A 21558-nucleotide genomic window follows, 5' to 3' on the forward strand; every position below is an offset into this window, starting at 1 on the left:
ATGGAGAACAAATGGCTGGCTACGTAGGAGACCCCTGGTTTGGAATTGAAAATCAAAGTTGGGGTGTTATAGCTTTGGTTTGGTGCTAACCGAATTAGAAACCTAAATTGGAGATTGGGTAGTTTATTCATACATTATTCCCTAACTAGTTTTACGGTGAGCATAATTTGCAGATTAGATGATCAGTTCGTATTGTTCTTTTGTTCAGGTTAACTTCATTTCGCATTTTTCGGTATATTACCTTAGGACCCAGGTGAGTAGTTAAGTATGTTACGTATTTTCGAAAGTTCCCTGTGTCCCTTAAAAGTATTTCCTTTAGAAATTTATATGAATGTTATTCGGAGACTCAAAACTGTTTATAAGTTGTTCTATAAATTGGCATGCGAAGAATTTTTTGAGATCAATTGATAATATTCTTTTTGGTGAGAACTTGGTAGATATTAATGGGAATATTTATTTCGGAAGTCTAGGGAAATTATTCCTTCTCGTGTTGGTGACCCTGGCCATTGGAGAAAAGATCGTGTTAGGCCGGTGATCCTAATGCTCAACGGCTTCTCTTTCGCCGGATCGTCTTAGGGAAAAGTACCACGGGCTGCCAACCCTGGTGACTCTAAGTTCGATATTGGATCCAATTTTGATGAGATTTATTTTGGTCATGGTACTGTTTGATTGTGGTTCCCCATTATTGATGGAGTTATTGTTGTGATCACCACTAAGAATGTTCATTGGTTAAATCCTTTATTGATTAATTTATTATTATGCTGGACACCTCGTATGCCAAATTATGATTTAATAGTAAATTATTTTAATACCCGCTTTCAACTTTATTTATTATACATACTTGCTATTCGCTGAGCTCGTCAGCTGACGGATTTATTCCAACTTCTCTTTCAGGCAAGTTGGAGAGTTAGGAAAGGACTCTGGCGGTATCTCGGGGATTTCTTTTTATTGACCTCCATAGGATGTTGCATTTAGTATAAAGATTTTAATCATCGCTTCCGCACTTTGTATAGCTTTTGAGTAAAATGGGATTACTATATTGTTGGTGGTAAATTTTTATTAGCTGGTTCATGGGATGGTGTTGCCTCATGATTATGATTGAGATTTATTTGGCTTTGGATTTATTTAATAAAAAAATCATTATTGTTCGACAACTTATTTTATTCTAGGTTACGCGTTCCATGAGTTGGCCTTGTGATATACGGCCGGTCACTTCTCATTTTTGGGGTGTGACACCATCTAAGACTGTGAACCATATCTTATATTTCATAAGAACCGACGATCCAATCTTCTGTGTGTAAGCTAAACTCTATACACCGGATTATCTACTTTGTAAAATAAAAGACATACATACATAACATATAATAATATTATACAAACATTGCCCAGAAAAAATTCTCATCAAAAAGGGATAAAATTGATTAATCCATCATATAAAACTATAACTTTTACATAACCTCCTAACAAACTCCCACTAAGACTCAAAGTCAAGCTGCCATGCATCTCACTCACTCACATTCCCTCTACGTGACTATCAAAAGTCTTAAACTGTAAGCTGTTCGTAAAAGTATCTGTTAGGTTGCTTACCAAAGCGATCTTGGTTACAACTACATCACCTCTCTGAACGATCTTTCGAATCAGGTAATACTTACGCTCGATGTGTTTTCCTTGTTATGAGTTAATGGCTCCTTAGAGTTAGCAATTCCACCACTATTGTCACAATAGATGTAATAGCTAAATGCATTAAAAGAATCACTTTTAGATCCATCAAGAAATTTCTAGGCCAAATGGCCTCTTTGGCTGCTTAAGAAGCCAAAAATTTGCTGTCGGACACCCCCATGAAATTAAGACGATTCATGATTAGATATGCATATCGAAAAAGAGAATCATCAGGATTTGAGTTTGATTTGAAGAAACTCCAATAAGGTTATTCTGAACAATGGGTTGATTTGCTATCGGGGTGACCATCTAAGGATCCAGAGATGTTGCTGAACAACTCTCTACTGAGTAAATACAGAGCAATTGATCCGGTCATTTTTTTTGATTGGCAGCATCTTCCATTCTCCGTCTAGATGCTATAACTGAGAAGTCACTTTACCCGTTGATGTACGATTCCATCTCCGTTTTCGAGTTAAATGTATTGTCTGACCAATTCAAACCTTGTCCAAATTCCTGAAACTTAATTATGGCCCAAATTCCTTTCCGCCTTTTTTGACCGAGAATACGAGGATCAGCGGGAACCTTCCACCAGTCAGGACAACAGAGGCTGAGAATTTCCAAGATACGGTCATACCTACGAAATATCTGATCCTTTTATTTTTTTTTGTTTGGCGTTCAGTTAAATACTCCTAAACTCCTAATATATCTGTATTTAATAATAAACCATGTTAAAGATTGCTTTTCCGAAACCAATTAATGTGCAAAAAAGCTCTTGATATCTGTAAAAAGAACATGAAATTCTCTCAAGGCGAATTCATATCTATGATCGATAGTGTGTAAATTGTTCACACTTTTAGGGTCAAGTCACTCACACATGACCTTTTGTATTTGCTGGTGATCAATAGGTCTTTGCTGAAGTACGAGTGTTCGGGATAGCTATAAAAAAATAATTTTAAACTGTAAGTTTGATTCTTATTTGGATAAGATAATATGAAAATTACAAGCCCTATACAAATCCAAATTGGATTAGATTTGATATGTTATCTTATCTTATTTATTAAAGAAGGAAAATTCGTGATGTAATGTAAATATAGGTGTTGTTGGTTTGGACTTTATTAATGGCTACAAATTCTCTGTATAATTTTCTTTGCACATGACCCCAATTGTGAACCTCAACTTGCACAATCAAAAAAGACGTTTTCTCACATGGAAAGTGATATTTACATAACTTTCCACACGAAACAGCACACTTGCGTTTCACCTCCTAAAAAGATTGAAAAAACACAAAAAAAAAAAACTAAACATTTAGACTGAATTTGAGAAAAGATCCTATAAAACGACACTAAAGGCAAAAATACTAAATGTTTAGGATTTTTTATCTTTACTATTTTTTTTTGTCATAATTTTTTACTTTTATAAATTTCTTTTGTCGAGACAAATGATTTATCCCAAAAATGTAATGGAAGGAAATTATTCACCTTGTAACTATGAGATGGTTAAAATTCTTTAGATTGACTAGCCAAATAAAGTAAGAGAATAGCGTCGTGCAAGTCTGATTATAAAATACGAGTTTTACAAAAGAAAACAAAAGACATTTGACACGAGGCTGTTTTCTTGTTTTTTTTTTTAAGAAGAAGAAGAGAAAATCATTTTGCTAAGAAAAAAAGAGAGAATGCTTTTCAACTATATTGTCAGGGAAAAAAAAAAAAAGAGAATACTTTTCAACTACCAAAAATTAAGGTTTCATTTTGCTAACATTTTAATTTTTTAAGTACTTATTTTTTGTTTTACGATACAGACCATTATCTCAAAATACACCACTTTTAATTCAAAAAATAAGTACTTATTTTCTTTAGCGAAACGAGACCTAAGTCTAAGGATATGAAAACCTATGGACGAGAATTGACGAATTGAAGGACGGAAACCTCATTAGTTACTCTGATGGTGTAGGCTGTAGCCTTGTGTCATCTCATACTCTTTCATTCGTGCTTTTGAAACATGGTCACGTATCGTCCCATATTATTTTATCACTAGTGGGATGTACAATTATGTTTATAGACATTACAAAAACATGTCATGATTAAAGAGTCTGCCCCGACATGTTGTGCCTCGAGTTACTGATCAATTTCACCTAAAGTAACAGTAGCTTCATATTCTGTGTAGTCACATTTGTACCCTTGGTCTAGACCAAGGGGAAAGTGTATTTTCCTATTTTCCTTATATAGTATGAAAAAAGAAAAGGTTGCAAATTACGGGATTGGGGATGGTGCCTCTACACAGCAGGATCGTTGAATTGTTGAACAAACGGCTCGGATAGTACACGTTACCGTGCCTCAGTCGCACAAATTACGCAAGTCAAATCGTCAAATTCAACAAGCATGGTTGACTTGGACTAGGTCCCCCCCTTTGTCCTCTTCTATCCATGGGAGCATCTCCAGCTCCTGCTTTTCTCATTTTCTGCAAAATTCAGCTATTTACTCAAGGGAAAATCTTCAATACACACCTTTTTGTGGTGTGTACCATATGCACCTATTGTGTGATTCATATTGTGCCACCTCATAAAAAATTACTTGTAGGACCGGTCATTCATAACATTTTATTTCGTATCATAACTTTTATACTAAAAATTCGTAACTTTTCATCAATATAATTTGTAACTTTTTAGGAATAGATTCATAGCATTTTGAGAATCATAACATTTTAATCTGTTTCATTAAGAGTGCATATGATACACACCCAAATAAGGGGCGTGTATTGTAGCACTTCCCTTTCAATTTTTCATATGTTGTTTTGCATCCCTCCAACATATAACTTTGGCATTAAATAATTTTTTAAGTTAAACCAACATTTAATTTTTATTGAACTACCTAATACCGAAAACCAATTTTGCTCTTAGTTTTACTATCTAAAATGGGAAATGATTTTGTCACTAACTTTTTTTATTAACGCCACTCCCCTGTGAGTGTATTTTCGTGCAAAAATACACTTGTAGGAGAGTGGCGTTAACAAAAAAAGGAGTGACAAAATCACCGGCCTCTAAAATTAGAATAAATTTACAATCACATGCACTTTTACACACATTGCATGCACACTTACACAATTGTCGAGTTTCACAAATTACACCACCAGTCTTGTGAAACTTCGACATGTATTTGAATGTCTGTGTAAGCATACGTAAACATTGTGGCTATAAAATGGATGCTAAATCAAAGTATGAGATGACATGAGCTGTGTTGCATGACCCTTTTTGAGACCAAATCCTTTTTCTTCTTCCTAGTGATCTGAACGGAATCAAATCTCTTTCTCTCTCCCTCTCTCTGCACAAAATTCAGGGCAGAGATATGGGTGTCAGGACCAACTCATATTTCATCTTTTCACTTCTCTTCCTGTTCTTCACTTTCAACCTCCCCATCTCCCATGGATCCGACACCATTTCTGCAAACCAATCTCTCTCCGGGGACCAAACCCTTGTCTCAACAAATGGAGCCTTCAAATTGGGTTTCTACAACCAACCAGGTAACTCCTCCAACTACTACATATGTATTGTGTACAATAAAGTTTCTCTTGGTACAATAGCTTGGATAGCAAATAGGGATAAACCCATCTCAGATAAGAACTCAGCAGTGTTAAAAATCATGGATGGCAATCTAGTTCTTCTCGACGAGTCACAGATACCCATTTGGTCCACAAATCAGAACTCCGCCGCTTCAAGTTCTGTGGTGGCTGTTCTTGGGGATGATGGTAATTTGGTTGTCAAAGATGGGTTTAATTCAACCCAACCCATTTGGCAAAGTTTTGATTTTCCTACTAATACTTGGTTGCCTGGGGGTAAAATTGCATATAATAAGAGAACTAAGACTCACCAGAATCTTACTTCTTGGAAAAATTCGAAAGACCCATCTCAAGGTCTGTTTTCTTTGAGTTTAATAGCCGATGCCAAGGAGTATGTGATATCGTGGAATGGGTCTGAGAGGTATTGGACCAGTGGCTCTTGGAATGGGCAGACTTTCAGTTCGGTCCCAGAGATGAGCCTCAATCATTTTTACAATTTCACCTGTGTTGATAATGAGAATGAGAGTTATTTTACGTATTCGATGTATAATAAATCGATTATATCGCGATTTGTTATGGATATTTCGGGGCTAATCACGCAACTGACTTGGTTGGAAACCACCGGGCAATGGAACTTGTTTTGGTCTCAGCCGAAGCAGCAGTGTGAGGTTTACGCGTTTTGTGGGGCATTTGGGACTTGCAATCAGATTACACAGCCCTTCTGTAATTGTTTGAAAGGGTTTAGTCCGGTTGGTGATTGGAATTTGAGTGATTATTCTGGTGGGTGTGCGAGGACAAATAAGTTGCAGTGTGGGAATCCAAGTGTTGCTAATCAGGAGTCGACAGATAAGTTTTATGCGTATCCCAACATGGGATTGCCTGATAATTCACTATCTGTTGCTTCTAGTAGCGCTGCCGGATGTGCATATTCCTGCTTGAATAACTGCAATTGCGCTGCTTATTCCTATGATAATAACGGGTGTTCGATTTGGATTGGGGAACTTGTGAATCTGCAACTCTCACCAAATGATGGTACTGGAAGAACTCTTTATCTCAGACTTGCTGCTTCTGAGTTTTCGCAGGGTAAAGAAAACAAGGGGATCATTATTGGTGCTGTTGCGGGTTCAGTTGCGGGTTCAGTTGCTGTAGGACTACTTTTAGGCCTAGTGTTTATTATAATCTGGAAGCGGCAAAGGAGGTTCGTTGGAAAAACAAAAGTGGAGGGCTCATTGGTTGCGTTCGGATACAGAGATTTGCAAATTGCTACGAAAAATTTCTCAGAGAAATTGGGGGGAGGAGGTTTCGGTTCTGTGTTCAAAGGGACATTGCCCGATTCAACTATAATCGCGGTGAAGAAGCTGGAAAGCATAAGCCAGGGAGAGAAGCAGTTCCGAACGGAGGTTAGCACGATCGGAACCATTCAACATGTCAACCTCGTTCGGCTTCAGGGGTTCTGCTCCGATGGTAACCAAAAGTTGTTGGTGTACGATTACATGCCGAACGGGTCCTTGGATTCCCATCTTTTCCACGAAAGGGAGGGGCAAGTCTTGGACTGGAAAACGAGGTACGAGATCGCTCTGGGAACGGCCAGAGGGTTGACTTATCTCCACGAGAAGTGCAGGGACTGTATTATTCACTGTGATATAAAGCCGGAGAACATTCTACTAGACGGCGAGTTCTGCCCAAAAGTCGCGGATTTTGGCCTAGCAAAGCTCATTGGCCGAGAATTCAGCAGGGTTCTGACGACCATAAGAGGGACAAGAGGTTATCTCGCACCAGAATGGATATCAGGAGTTGCCATAACAGCCAAAGCTGACGTTTACAGTTATGGAATGATGCTTTTTGAATTTTTATCCGGAAGGAGGAATTCGGAGCAATCTGATCAAGATGGGAAGTTTAAGTTTTTCCCGACTTGGGCTGCAAATGTCGTAGTAGAAGGGGGCGACCTGTTTAGCCTATTAGACCATAGATTGGAAAAGAATGCCGACGAGGAGGAGCTAAGGCGAATAGCTAGAGTGGCTTGTTGGTGCATCCAAGATGATGAGAACCACAGGCCAACAATGGGTCAGGTGCTACAGATACTTGAAGGGGTTGTGGAAGTGAACTTGCCTCGGTTTCCTCGGTCACTTCAAGCGTTTGTCGAGAACCACGAGCATATAGTTTTCTTCACCGATGCGTCCTCTGGACAGAGTTCACAGCCACAGAGCGCTTATTCAACTGCTTCCAGTCACCACGCCAAATTTTGGCTTTACCGGCGATAGTATTACCGGCATTAATTTAATGCCATTAAAAGACACTTTTAGCGGCATTAATAAGACCGTCGGGAATAATTACCCTAAAACGGCGGTATTCCTAAGACCGCTGCTTTTAGTGACTTTTATCGGCGGTTTTTTAAATTATCGCCGGAAAAAGTAGGTTGTACAGTTATTTTTAATACCAGCGGTTTATTACCGCTGTTTATAATAAAACCGACCCGTATAATATAAATAATAATATTTATCTTAATTGAACCAAAATGCGGGTTAGCTGAGTTCGTTGCACGCGCGTGCAAAGATCCGGAGGTTCCGGGTTCGAATCATGGGGAAAGCAAAAAAATTAACCGCCCATTTCATTCCCGGCAGTAATATTTCCGACAGATGAAGAAATTTAATGGTTCTACTAAAAATGAGGAGTTTTTTTTATCATGTCTTTTAATTTCTAGTCTAAATATCTATTCACAGTTTTTAGTGTCATTTGGTCGTTCGAAGAGTCATTGAGTCATTCAAGGAGTCTACCTAGTTTTCTGTAGTCAAAGTAATTGTTTTCTTTTAATTCTAGCTTCGAAAATCTAAGTTTATTTTTCCTATGCTTGGAGGGATGTTCCAAGTGTGCCTATAAATTAGGTTGCTATGAATGAAATCTGGAGAGTGTGTTTGAATTAAAATAGCCTTTGGCTTGTGAGAAGATAATTCTTCTTGTAACTCTTATCCTCCGGTGGATTACGATAGGTGGCGAGTTTTCCCGTTTCTGTATCTCTTAGGTGGATTCCTTCGAGTGGTGAGCGGTTCCCTAGCCCTGTATCCCTAGTTAAATCCTCAGGTGGTGATATCTTATCCCGTTGGTTCCTTAACTTGGGTGGTGAGCTTTACCCGATTATCCATTTTTATCTTACTTCCGTCCTGTCTAAAAAATCCACCGTCAGTTTGGTATCAGAGCTTTGGGTTCAATGGCAAGTTATTGTTGCTCGCAATTTCAAACAACGCCAGATAAAATCTTTTCAGACAAGGATTCCTCTTCTTCACTAGCACTAGTGGATTGGAATTTGCTTCCAGTTTATGATGAGTACACCGAAGACCGGTTCTTGATCATATACGATAACCAGAATTCTATTCCTATGAATTTTGATTCCAAGGCATCACTTTCATTGTGCTTTGATTAGGTAGGCAATGCCCAAAATTTGTTTGCACGGGGGCAAGGGTTGATTCTGATAAAGAGTTGTAAACAAGTTTTTAAACTGCAAAAGGGTGATTGTGCAATGCGGATTCTTAATTATCTTGCTAGAAAACCACTTTGCTCATATGAATTGGTTGTGGTTTCACCTGATGTGGCAGGAGTTGGAAGGGCCAACTCCATTACAAAGAAACTTCTTGTTGCATCTTCAACCAGAAGTTATGAACTCAATATGGTTAATGAGGTTGTTGATGTGAAAGTAAAAGTAGAAATTTTGTGGAAAAAAAGAAAAAAAAAGGAAGTGAATGCAATGGAAAGAATTCGGTGAAGATTCGAGGGCGAATCTTTTTCAACCAGGGGAGAATGATGAAGAAATTTAATGGTTCTACTAAAAATGATGAGTTTTTTTTATCATGTCTTTTAATTTCTAGTCTAAATATCTATTCACAGTTTTTAGTGTCATTTGGTCGTTCGAAAAGTCATTGAGTCATTTAAGGAGTCTACCTAGTTTTCTGTAGTCAAAGTAATTGTTTTCATTTAATTCTAGCTTCGAAAATCTAAGTTTATTTTTCCTATGCTTGGAGGGATGTTTCAAGTGTGGCTATAAATTAGGTTGCTATGAATGAAATCTGGAGAGTGTGTTTGAATTAAAATAGCCTTTGGCTTGTGAGAAGATAATTCTTCTTGTAACTCTTATCCTTCGGTGGATTCCGATAGGTGGCGAGTTTTCCCGTTTCTGTATCTCTTAGGTGGATTCCTTCAAGTGGTGAGCAGTTCCCTAGCTCTGTATCCCTAGTTAAATCCTCGGGTGGTGATATCTTATCCCGTTGGTTCCTTAACTTGGGTGCTGAGCTTTACCCAATTATCCATTTTTATCTTACTTTCGTCCTGTCTGAAAAATCCGCCGTCAGGTTTTGTAATGCCATTTTTAGTATTACCGGCGGTTTGTTACCGACGTTTTTGTTTTACCGACAATTGCTTTACCGACAGTCTATTACCGGCGATTTTTGGACTATTACCGGCAATTTTTAAACTATTTCCGGCGGTTTTCTAATGCCACTAAAGGTAAAATTTGGCATAGTGAGTTGGGCCAATAGCACTTCTTCCACAATGATTTCCAAGTCTTGAAGATCATGAAGAAATTAGTGATTTGCTGAATACTCCTCTATGCAATTAACTAAATACATATAAAGTAGTTCCTGCCGTTTTTTGTTAACTAAATACTCCTCTATGTAAAAGATGACAGTTTAAAAGTGTCATTAAACGTGAAAGATGACAGTTTTGAAACTGTCATCTATGGAGCTGTCATTAAAAGTTTGAACCTTAAAATGACGGTTTGAAACTGTCATTACTATCTGTAAAGATGACACTATTTAAATGTAATTGAAAGTAAAAGATGTCAATTATAAAACGTCATTAAAAGTGTTTTAAAACTGTCATTTTTAAAAAGATGACGTTGTTAAAGCGTAATTAAAAAGTCAAAGATGACAGTTTTAACCTGTCATCTTTTATGCCTTTTATCCTTAAAAAAAAATTCACAATTCTAGTTCTAGCTCATAATTATTAAAAGCAATTACTAAAAAGATAAAACCATCCACTGACGAAAAAAGAAGTATACATTGATAACAAAAATATGCTCTAGTACATAAAGTGTTCAATTATCCTTCAATCCGAAAAGTACAAAATACAAATAAATAACCCCGGCCCCTATAACTATCCACTTATTCTGGCTTCTTCAACCCAAAAGTTTGCATTGCTCGGCATATATATCCTGCATTAAACATAATAGGAAGAAGGCAAAAATAAATTCTCATATTATTTCTCTCAAATTCCCCATATACAAACATCATTACACTACATTAGGCAAGAATATAGAAACACGAAGTTTTTCTATAACAATTCTGTGCTTCCACAAATTAGATGGGAGTTAATATATTTTTTGTTGGAAAGTACTAATTAAAAACTATGCAATACCGCATTAATTTGCATTTTTAGTTGAAGCCAAAATAGACCTGGAGCTAAAATCCAAAGTCCTCCCGTATATCATAGATAGGCTTGGCAAATCATTTTCTTTTAACTTTCATTGTTAGGATCCATTAACATGGTCAAATGGCACCCAAGGTTTTGTGGTTCCATTTAACAAATGCCGGTTCCCCTAGAAAATTAGCTTATTGCAAACAACTCTATGATTAAGAAAAGAGAGATCGATCAAGAATATATGTACCTGGAAGTCATCAAGCCACATAATGAACTATACCCTACATACAATTACCCTGAAGTAATGAGTTCAACATGAATATGGCCCTTCACATGTCAGTAACTATTAAACGGACCACGTAAGAGAAAAATAGAACTAAAGTAGGAATACCAGCTTAGTGAACCACTCAACTTGCCCTTTTTCGAGTTCCGCGTAAATCTTTTTCGACATCGGCATGAGAATGGCTAGCTGCAGATCATGACCAAAGAAAGCCAGACATTAGTTACAGGAATTACACTCTCAGTTAATAAGATTTTAATATCCAACTGTAGTCTAGCCATCCAATAAACATCAGTTCTTCCATAGCGATCCTGTGATTGAAATGAACAAACAATTATATATCTTGCTAGCAGCTTCAAGTATCACACCACCTGCAACCCATCAGCTTGAATACCAGCATTATCCAACAAGCAGAGCAGCAATATTTTCAACCAAACAAGAATGAGACAGAGTACTTTCCCAACAAAAAAAAGTCAATAACCAACAACCTTACCCAAACCCAACATTAGAGTTGTTAGTCTATCATTTACGCATCTAACTCATATGTGCAAAGAATTAGTTCGACCAAAGCTTAGATATATGGCTAGATTCTAGATTATACACTTATACAATTGTGCCACCAACTTACATGAATTGAACGACTAGTCCATATAATGTAAACAACATATATCAGTAGATTTACCCAAAAAAAAATATATCAGTAGGCAATGGGCATGTACGTATTTAGAATCAAGAATGTACATACATAAATCTTAAATTTCTTTGCCAACTGGAAAACATAAAAATGGTTACCTAAATGTCACACAATTATATGAGGGCTGCAAGAAATTTTCACTTCTGTTTCCAATCTTGGGCAGCAACTCTCTACTGTAATTCTGGCGGGGTAGCAGAAACATTTTGTCAAACATGTGGTAGACTGAATTATGAAGGATAATATGAAGTGCAACATGACAGGATCACATGAGAGAGTACACAATTATACTCAACTTAAATACTCCTACAAACCCTAGAACTCGGAAATAACACAAATTACTAAATTATTCCTGAAACGCTTACTGCTTACTGCTTACTGCTTGCATCTTCCTAAACAACTCAAACTCTAACAATATAGAAAGGAAAAACAACTGAAAACAGAAAGATCGAAGAAGCGATTGACAAATAGAGAGGGAGAAATCAATATAGTCATATATACATATATAGTATTTGTACACAGAGAGAGAGAGAGAGAGAGAGAGAGAGAGAGAGATACTTGAATATAGAGGTCTAGGGCTTCGCGAAACTCCATTGATTCGTTTCTTCAAGTCTATAGATGTCAGGTAAACGGCGATTCACTCTTCGAAATCTTCCTCCCTATCGGCGATCGATGAGGAGATCTACACGAGGATCGTACATACCTGAGAGAGAGAGAGAGAGAGAGAGAGAGAGAGAGCCAGAGCGTCCGTGAACGTGAATAATGAAGAAACGATGGATCGTGGGTGATGGATCGTGTGTTTTGAAGTTTCTCTTCCTCTTCTTTTTTTTGATAGGCTTGAAGTTTTTGTTGCTATCTTTTTAAATTTGGTTACAAACAAAAGTGACATTGAAAGGAGTAATTATTATCACAATTTTTTTTTTTTATATAAGCGTCATAATAAGAATATAAACATTTCAGTTTATAAGTGAACCGTCATTAAAACCCCAACTTTTTCAATGTCACTTTTTTATAAACTTTTCATCTTTTTTAGATTTTTTAGTGTCATCTTTAAGCAGTATTGTAGCAGTGACACTTTAGAAAAAACTGACATTAAAAAATAATAATAATTATGTCAGCTTTTTATAAAGTGACATTATAAATATATTAGATTACACTTTAGGAGAAACTGACATTAAAAAGAAATAATAATTATGTCAATTTTTTAGAAAGTGACATCATAAATATATTTGATCACAGTTTTTTAAATGACTGACATTATTTACTTATTATAATCTTTTTAATTACAGTTTTTTTAAAAAGCGACATCTTTTCACTTTTTCAGGCGTCATCTTTTACGATTATTGTAGTAGTGTACCGGCGATTTTTGGACTATTACCGGCAATTTTTAAACTATTTCCGGCGGTTTTCTAATGCCACTAAAGGTAAAATTTGGCATAGTGAGTTGGGCCAATAGCACTTCTTCCACAATGATTTCCAAGTCTTGAAGATCATGAAGAAATTAGTGATTTGCTGAATACTCCTCTATGCAATTAACTAAATACATATAAAGTAGTTCCTGCCGTTTTTTGTTGTCTTGTTTTTGTATGTGATGCAAAGCCTTAATCCAAAGGGAGAGGCCTCATTTGTTACTCCCTCTATTTCAAAATGTTTGTCTGGTCCGCAACGAGGACTCAAAAATAATGCATTTCTTTCAATAAAAAATTTAATTTTCTTTTATAATTTACAGGAACTCATCGATATCTAATGAATAGTTGAAAAAAATTGAATTTTTCTTGCAAAAATTGTGTTATTTTTATGTCCTCATTTTGTGAACCGGACAAACATTATAAGACAGAGAGAGTACTATTTAGACTCCGCTGCATGTATTTCTAGTGGTTAGGCACGTGTGTTGCGTGTGGTTTTTGTTTCCGCCTGTAATTTATTTTAACTCATATAGGAGTACAATAATCCTCTCTATTATATCTTGTCGAAAAAGCAACTTTTGTTATACCCAATTGTTTTTTACTGGCTGCGGATCCCCTGTCTTACTTCTGTCCCACTTCTCTCCATGCACCGTATCCACTCCTTGCTTCCCCTCTTACAACGTTACTTACCCAATTAAACCCTAACTCCTTTCCTATTCCCTTTTACAGGTTTATGTTCCCCGCTTCTCAATAATATGCACTTTTGTACTCAACTTCATTTTATTCTTATACTTTGAAAAACTTAGCAATATGAGTCTTGCACCTCCTCAACTAGCATGGGTGTTCCAGCTATTTGTCGGATGTTTAACCAACCTTTCCAGTCTACCCAATCATCTCAAGCCGTGCCTACTAGCATGACTGAATTAGGGTTTGAATTAAAAAGTTAAGTAATTTATTATTTTTTTATTTTTATTCAATTTTTTTACATTTGTTTGTTTTGCATTAAACTTTTGTTACTTATTGATTCGTTTCGACTAGAGGAACCGGAAAAATAAAAATTTTTGATCGAAACTCATAATTTTTTAAATAAAGACAAAAATAAGTCAACTTATTTTACTTATTTTGTCTTTTTTTTAAAAATTATGAGTTTTGATCAAAATTTTTTACTTTTCCGATTTCTCTCACAGAGACAAATCTAACAAATGCAAAAAAAAATTTGAATGAAGACAAAAAATAAGTTACTATTTGTCTTTTAAATCCAAATCCGCCCTTACTGCAGGTATTTGGGTAGCACTAACATGCTTCAAGTTTATAGAATTCTAAACCTCGATCAGCTTTAATTGTATTTCCACCCCCATTTTGTAGGCTCCATTATCACAATCACTAAATGAGGACTTTTGGTTTAATAACGCTCAGCGTCAAGGGCAACCAAAAAAGTAACCAAGTTAAAGTTCAAGATGATGATTTTACTTCAAGTGAGGGTTGTCAATTTTTTATTTTTTTTATCGACAGGGTTGTAAAGATTACAAATGAATGCAGTGATTATGATCTTTATTATTATGCTAATTACTAAAAGTGAGCAAACTTCATGTGTCCTTTTGTGATGTACCAATCTAACCGGTCACTTTGATTTTTCAAATTCTATGTTTTTTGGTCTTAATGTTTGTTTTGTTTTTTTTTTTTTTGGTAATTCGGAATATTCTTAATGTTTGTTTATACCATGTTTATAGTATGGTTAGTGCATACCAGAGGGAAAAATCGTGCAAAACAGAGGAGTGGGATAGGGGAATAGTTTCTCTGACAGGAGAAGGGGGAACGTAAAAGGGAATAGGAAAGGAGTTAGGGTTTAATTGGGTAAGTAACGCTGTTAAAGGCGAAGTAAAGAGTGGATGCGTGGCGCATGGAGAGGAGTGGAATAGGGGAGTGGAATAGGGGAGTGGGATAGAAGAAGTAGGACAGGGGATCCGGAGCCTTTTGTTACTCTCCCATTCTAACAATCGTCTCTGTTAATCTCTCCATCTGGAAAATATTACTATATATATCTATAAATAAACATATTTGTATGAATGTATAGCTTTGTATCCAAAGGGGCCTGATTACTTCTTCTTCCACACCGGCGCCACCAGTCAAAGAAAAGCGGAGGGGATTTCTTTCTTCTCCTCAGTTCGTCGCAGCCGAGGAATTCAGAGAACCCTATCAAACTGAAAGTTAGTACTAATATACAAGTCTCTCGTGCCCGAAACTTTTCAATATGAACAAAGGTGCTAAAATACACGAGAGAGAGAGAGAGAGAGAGAGAGAGAGAGAGAGAGAGAGAGAGACGGGAATACTGTTGCTCTAAAGAGCATGAATCTTGAAAAGGAAGGCAAACCTGTTAGTGGAGACATGCATATGGTCTGGTGTGGTAAGAGAGAGATGGGGGAGAAGAGAGAACGTTTCCTTGGCGTATTATTGCTTTATTCACTTCCTAGAATATTTGGAATGTTAGAAGCTGCAAAGCTCTCTTCGATTCCCAATCCAAATCCAATCCTAGTTCGCAACACCTCGATCAAGTTGCAAGACTGATTTTGGCCAGGTCAAACAGAATTGGGCTTATTTATTTTTTTGGTCCTTAAAGTATTAATTTTATCTCAATTTCATTCCTAACTTAAACATTGAAGAGATTTAGTTCCCATCGTATCAATTTTGTATCAATCAAGTCCCCAACCCTAATACCGTTAGTCCCATCCGTCAAAATAAGGGGCAACCTCGTCATTTTCCTCCCCCAAATTTCTGTCTAAGAAAAATGGAAAAAAACAAAGAAGGGAAAGCTGTAGGAGCGCTGTGTTCGGTTGCCATTTATCTTTAGTTTTAGTTTTATTTTTCAATTATTATTCTATATCTTTCTCTAATTATTACCTTATATCTCCAATTATTAATTTCATTTTTCTTTCTATCTTTCTCTAATCATTACCTCTCTTTCCAATTATTACCCTATTTCTCTTTCTACCAACTACCAAAACTAAACTAAACTAAACTAAACTAAACTTTCAACCAAACAAAACCGAACCATCTTTCTGGAATTGGGGACAAAATTGCACCCAATCATCACTCTCCTGGACTTGCCCACCATTTCCATCTCTCAATTTTCTCCGGCCACAAATCCTTCTCCCCACTCATTCTCGCACCAGAAAACCCATGGGAAAAAAAAATGAGACAAAAAATTGAACCACCAACTAATGATTGTCACACCATCACTGGTTTCACCCACACCCGAGGAGGAGTAGTACTAGCAGATACTCCCCAGTCAACCATGGCCGTCCGGTTCGTCGGACCGCTCAAACCACTCGATCTCAACCCCATCCCTTTTAAGCTAGACGAGAGCGACGTCGTTTGGTCCTCCTGCGATCTCTCTCCGATTTGAGCGATGCTGTTTCCCGTTCTACCCTACCGCCTCCACCTACCCCACCACTCCCTGCACAACCACAAGCACCAATTCCATCCGCTCAAATCAGGCCTCTCCGCCGCCTTGTCAAACGACCTCCTCCCTCTGGTCCACAGCAAACCGATTCTGAATTCGTCCCTCGCGGCCGAGGATGGCGAGAACATTTCCTCCCTTTCCAGCTGCCACGTTGCCGGCGGCTAATAAGTTCCCTCAATCAGCTCCGGTAAACGTGGCGATTTGGTTGAAGGTCGGAGTGATGACCAATTTGGGCCGATTCGACGAGGGAAAGAAGAGAGGCCGGAGGAGGAGGGACAGAGGATACACCGGGGGAAGAGAAACAAGAGAGGAGAGGGAGAAGAGGATGGTGAAGCAGCGGGAGTGCGACCACGGCTGCCGTTACCCTTTTTTTTTGTTCGTTTTTGTTAGATAGAAATTTGGGGGAGTGAAATGACGAGAATGCCCCTTATTTTGACGGATGAGCCTAACTGTGTTAGGGCTGGGGACTTGATTGCTACAAAATTGATACGTTGGAGACTAAATCTTTTCAATGTTTAAATTGGGCACGAAAATGAGACAAAATTAATACTTTGAACACCAAAAATGTAAATAAGCAAACATAATGGTTCTTCACCGTTCAGCGGTACCAATCAAAGGGTTCTCATATAATTTTTGTGGGACGAAACCCGCCAATGGAAGGTACATTTAAGCTTAATAGTGATCGTGGTTCCTTGCATGCTGATACGGATAGAGCCGCAACCGGTGGCCTAACCCGTAACCATGAAGGAACTTGGATTACCGGTTACCACAGAGCTCTGGAAGCAACTTCTAGTACCATGGCTGGGTTCTGGGCCTTGAGGGATGGTTTAAACCTTGTAATTGAGGAAAAATATCACAAAACTTGATGTTGAGGTTGATGCTCTGGTTCTAATTCAACTGTTTGCTCAAAACAATTTGGATTGTCACCCTCTGGCAAAACAATCTCTGATTGCTGGTTACTAATGGAGAAATTTGAGGTTGTGATGCTCAAATACATTCACTGTGAAGCAAATAAATGTGCGGATGCCTTGATGAAAGACGCGCATATTTCACTAATCCTAATTGTATTGTTCAATTTCTATTTGACTCTATAGGGTTTAAATACCCTAGACTTGTATCCGTTTAATTTTATCTAATGCACTTCTATTACCGAGAGAGAGAGAGAGAGAGAGAGAGAGAGAGAGTGTTTTTAATGAATATTAAACAAAAGAGATCAAATCTTCTGTACCGAAAAATTTACTTCTATTCCTGCGCAATTTCAGCCGTAGAATCGCACAATTACCTGTCCCTTTTTTTTATCAGAGATAACCTATTAGTATCTTTTGTGCAATTTTGTGCTTGATATTGCACGGGATTCGTAACTGCTATTTAACATCTGTTTGTTCGAAAATTATTCAATATTCCCGAAGTACCACGTGGCATGTCCTATTTGGTGCTCCCGACCAATAATTTATCGCTACCCATACTAAGTGGGTGAATCCTTGTCTCCCAATCACACAATAAGAGAGGATGACTACGTGCCAACCATAAAATTTCCCGCTACGTGATTGGTTGGAAGCACCACATGGTAGTCCGGGACTATTGAATAATTACTCCTCTTTGCACTACAACAAATTACACAATTCCCGACTAAATTGCCGACTAAAAAACTTTGGTCGCCAAATTTTGGGAAATTCCCGACTAAATATAAATTAGTCGGTATCAGTGTTAATAATTCTCGACTAAACATATTTTAATCGTTAATAGTAGTTTTTTGCCGACTAAAAATAAGTTTAGTACGAAAAAATTAATTTTTAACCCATTTAAAAAATCAAAAAATAAAATACAATTTTCTGACTAACAATTTTAGTTGGTACTTAATGATATTAGACGACTAAAAATAATTTTAGTTGGTAAAATTCATTTTTAGCCATTTTAAAAAATCAAAAAAATAAAATACAATTTTCCGACTAACAATTTTAGTCGATACTTAATGATATTAGACGACTAAAAATAATTTTAGTCGGTAAAATTCATTTTTAACCAATTTAAAAAATCAAAAAATAAAATACAATTTTCCTACTAACTATTTTAGTCAGTACTTATTGATATTAGACAACTAATAATAGTTTTAGTCGGTAAAATTCATTTTTAACCAATTTAAAAAATCAAAAAATAAAATACAATTTTCCAACTAACTATTTTAGTCGGTACTTAATGATATTAGACGACTAATAATAGTTTTAGTCGGTAAAATTCATTTTTAACCAATTTAAAAAATCAATAAATATAATACATTTTCCCAACTGAATATTTCAGTCAGTAAAATTCTTTTTAAACCAATTTAAAAAATAAATAAATAAAATACAATTTCCCGACAAATTAATTTAGTCGGTATTTAATTATGTTAGACGACTAATAATAATTTTAGTCGGTAATATACATTTTCTACGAATTTAAAAAATCAATAAATAAAATATATGTTCCCAACTAATTATTTTTGTCGGGAACTATTATTTTTTTGAATTTAATAAATTAGAAATTTATTTCCGACTAAAAAAGCAAATTTAGTTGGGAAATATGATTTTTTCGAATTTAATAAAATAGAAAACGAAATTGTATTTTCCGACCAAATATATATTAGTCGGGTAGTTTGATTTAATCCGAATTAAAAAATCCAAATCTATTTTCCAACTAATATCAACTTTTCCCCCTTTTTAAAAATTTCAAAAAAAGTAAATATTTGTTCCAACTACATTGATCACGATGCAACCTTTCCGATCACTATTGCTCTTTTTTTCTTTCTTTCTTAATCATAAGATTCTCGTAGAATTTTGGCTTGATCGGGCCAAGGAAGCCCCTTTATCGACACAAAAATTCTTAAATGTAAAGAATTTTGTTGTCTGATTAAGTGCCTACCCATATGCAATTAACTTTATTCTTGGTACGAATGTTCAAATTCATATTACGTCAAAAATAGATGATTTCGATCGTGAAAAAATACCTCAGGCGGGGCTCAGTTAGTTCACTATAACACTTAAACGTCTCCGACCGCATTAAATGTCTTTCGATAGTGTGGTCGCCAATACCAAATGATCTCCAATTTTAGTGACAATGCTATAATAAGTAAATCGTGCAATCATAACGGTTTAGATCGATCATTATAAAAAATGACTCAACAGTTGCCTTAACTATATATATGTTTGATGTATTTGATAGTTAATTAATTCTTATGTTGTACTTGTTACTATAGTAGCCGCAAGATCGCGAGACATTATTGAAGATCAAAATCGTTGATTTTGTTGCACTTGTTGAATTATTCATTCCTGTAAATTTGCGGCTTGATCAGGTTTAGAATATCCCTTTATCGAGACGTGAATTCATTAGAAAAATAGTATTTTTTGTTCGATTAATTGTCTAACTGAAAAAGATCGACTGTAATATTAGTAAGAATGATCTAACTGATAATATTAGAGAAGATAAACGGTTCTGATCGCGCAAAAAAATCTCAAGTGGGGCTCGGGTGGTGTGTTATAAGACTTTAATATTTTTGGACGCAATAAAAGCCATTCCGACTCAAAGAATTATTCCCGACTAAATATTTAATCGGCAAAGACAAAAAATCACCAACTAATTATTTTTTGGTTGGGAATGATACAATTTTTTGGCGCCAATCCAAAATTTTCGCGGAAAAAAATGGCGGGATTTATGTAATTTCCGACTAACTATTTAGTCGACAAGTCTTTTATAATACGAAACAGCGCCGTTACAGCATATCCAAACCCATCAGGTTATAGACTTCCCCCATCTCCTTCACGCATCGTCTATCAGTCCATCCTTCTCCCAATCGACTCTCTGACCCTTGCTCAACTCCTTTCTCCAACCGCGGTCTCCACCGTTCAGCAGCGCCGCCGCTGCCACACCCCAGACGAAAACCCCTCTCTCCTTCGACTGTGGTCTCAGATCCTCCTGCTCCTGTCAATCAAACCCCCCCCCCCCCCCGACGAAAACCCCTCTCCTCCGACTTCGCATCTCCAGCTGTGGTCGAGCCGCAGTGTCTCTCTCTTGCTCGCTCCTGTTAGGTACACACACACACACACACTCTCTCTCTCTCTCTCTCTCTCTCTCTCTCTCTCTCTCTCTCTCTCTCTCCGCTACAATCTGGGTTTTCAGTGCTCCAAATGAACAAATCGATTTGGGTTTTTAGTGCTCCAAACAAATAAATCAATTTGGGTTTTCTGGGTTTTCCAATTTGGCGGCTGGGTTAGGAGGACGATTTTTGGGTGGACGCTTTGAGGGTTCATGCAAGTTGACGAGTTTCCCATTTCATTCTGGTTACTCCAACGGAAAGCCGGATTAGACCGCAACCCTGGATTATAAGTGTTGGAGTATGGATCCCATCGTTGATTCAGTGCACATACTTCTTCGGGGAGTTGATTATAGTGTTTTCGGAGGGTGGGGATGGTATGACAGTTGTCGGTCGAATGACCCGTAGTCTCACAAATGACGCACACTTCCTCCACTTGTCGAACCTCCTTCACTTCTTTCACTTGGACCGAATCTAGCTTCATTTTGTCCAACTTTAACGATAATTTGTCCAACTGCGTCTCAAGACCGTTACGCTCGTTCACAAAAAACTTACCGCCCGGTCCTTGATTTCTCATAGTTTGGTCACCCGGATCAATGTATTGCCAAGTTTGAGCTCTCTCAGCCAAAGCGTCTAAGAATTCCCAAGCGGCATCGGGATCCTTCCCCATAAAGTCACCGCTCCTCATAGTATCCAAAAGCTGCTTGGACTCCCGATCACAACCCAAATAGAAGTAGTTAATCACAAGATACATGGAAAAATTATGGTGTGGACAGCTGCGAGTAAATCCTTGTAACGCTCCCAATACTTATAGAAGACCTCCCCATCTTTTTGCTTGAAATTTTGAATTTGATCCATGATAAGCTTGGTTCGGCTGACCGGGAAGAACTTGGTGGTGAAAACATCATGGACGTCAGCCCAAGTTAGCAGGGATCGAGGCTTCAAAGAATGGAACCATTGTTTGGCCTTATCTTTGAGCGAGAAAGGGAATAACTTAAGGCGAGCTTGATCGAGCTGTCCCGGCCCTATCACAAAAGT

The 21558-nt window shown here is 37.1% G+C and overlaps 1 protein-coding gene and 1 pseudogene across 1 annotated transcript; both read left to right on the plus strand.

Annotated features, from left to right (window-relative positions):
• Positions 1 to 4771: 4771 nt before the first annotated feature.
• LOC131323637 (G-type lectin S-receptor-like serine/threonine-protein kinase At2g19130) lies at positions 4772 to 7472 on the plus strand. Its single transcript, XM_058355487.1, has one exon. It carries the CDS (start codon positions 5001 to 5003, stop codon positions 7470 to 7472), a length of 2472 nt encoding a protein of 823 aa, XP_058211470.1. The 5' UTR covers positions 4772 to 5000.
• Positions 7473 to 21278: 13806 nt separating this feature from the next.
• On the plus strand, positions 21279 to 21371 carry LOC131325017 (small nucleolar RNA R71; annotated as a pseudogene).
• The last annotated feature ends 187 nt before the right edge of the window (positions 21372 to 21558 follow it).

Source organism: Rhododendron vialii, chromosome 4a (assembly GCF_030253575.1).
Source record: "Rhododendron vialii isolate Sample 1 chromosome 4a, ASM3025357v1".
NCBI lineage: Eukaryota > Viridiplantae > Streptophyta > Magnoliopsida > Ericales > Ericaceae > Rhododendron > Rhododendron vialii.

What these genes read in the sequence shown, in the direction of transcription:
- LOC131323637 (XM_058355487.1), top strand. Translation starts at nt 5,001, where the DNA reads ATGGGTGTCAGGACCAACTCATATTTCATCTTTTCACTTCTCTTCCTG.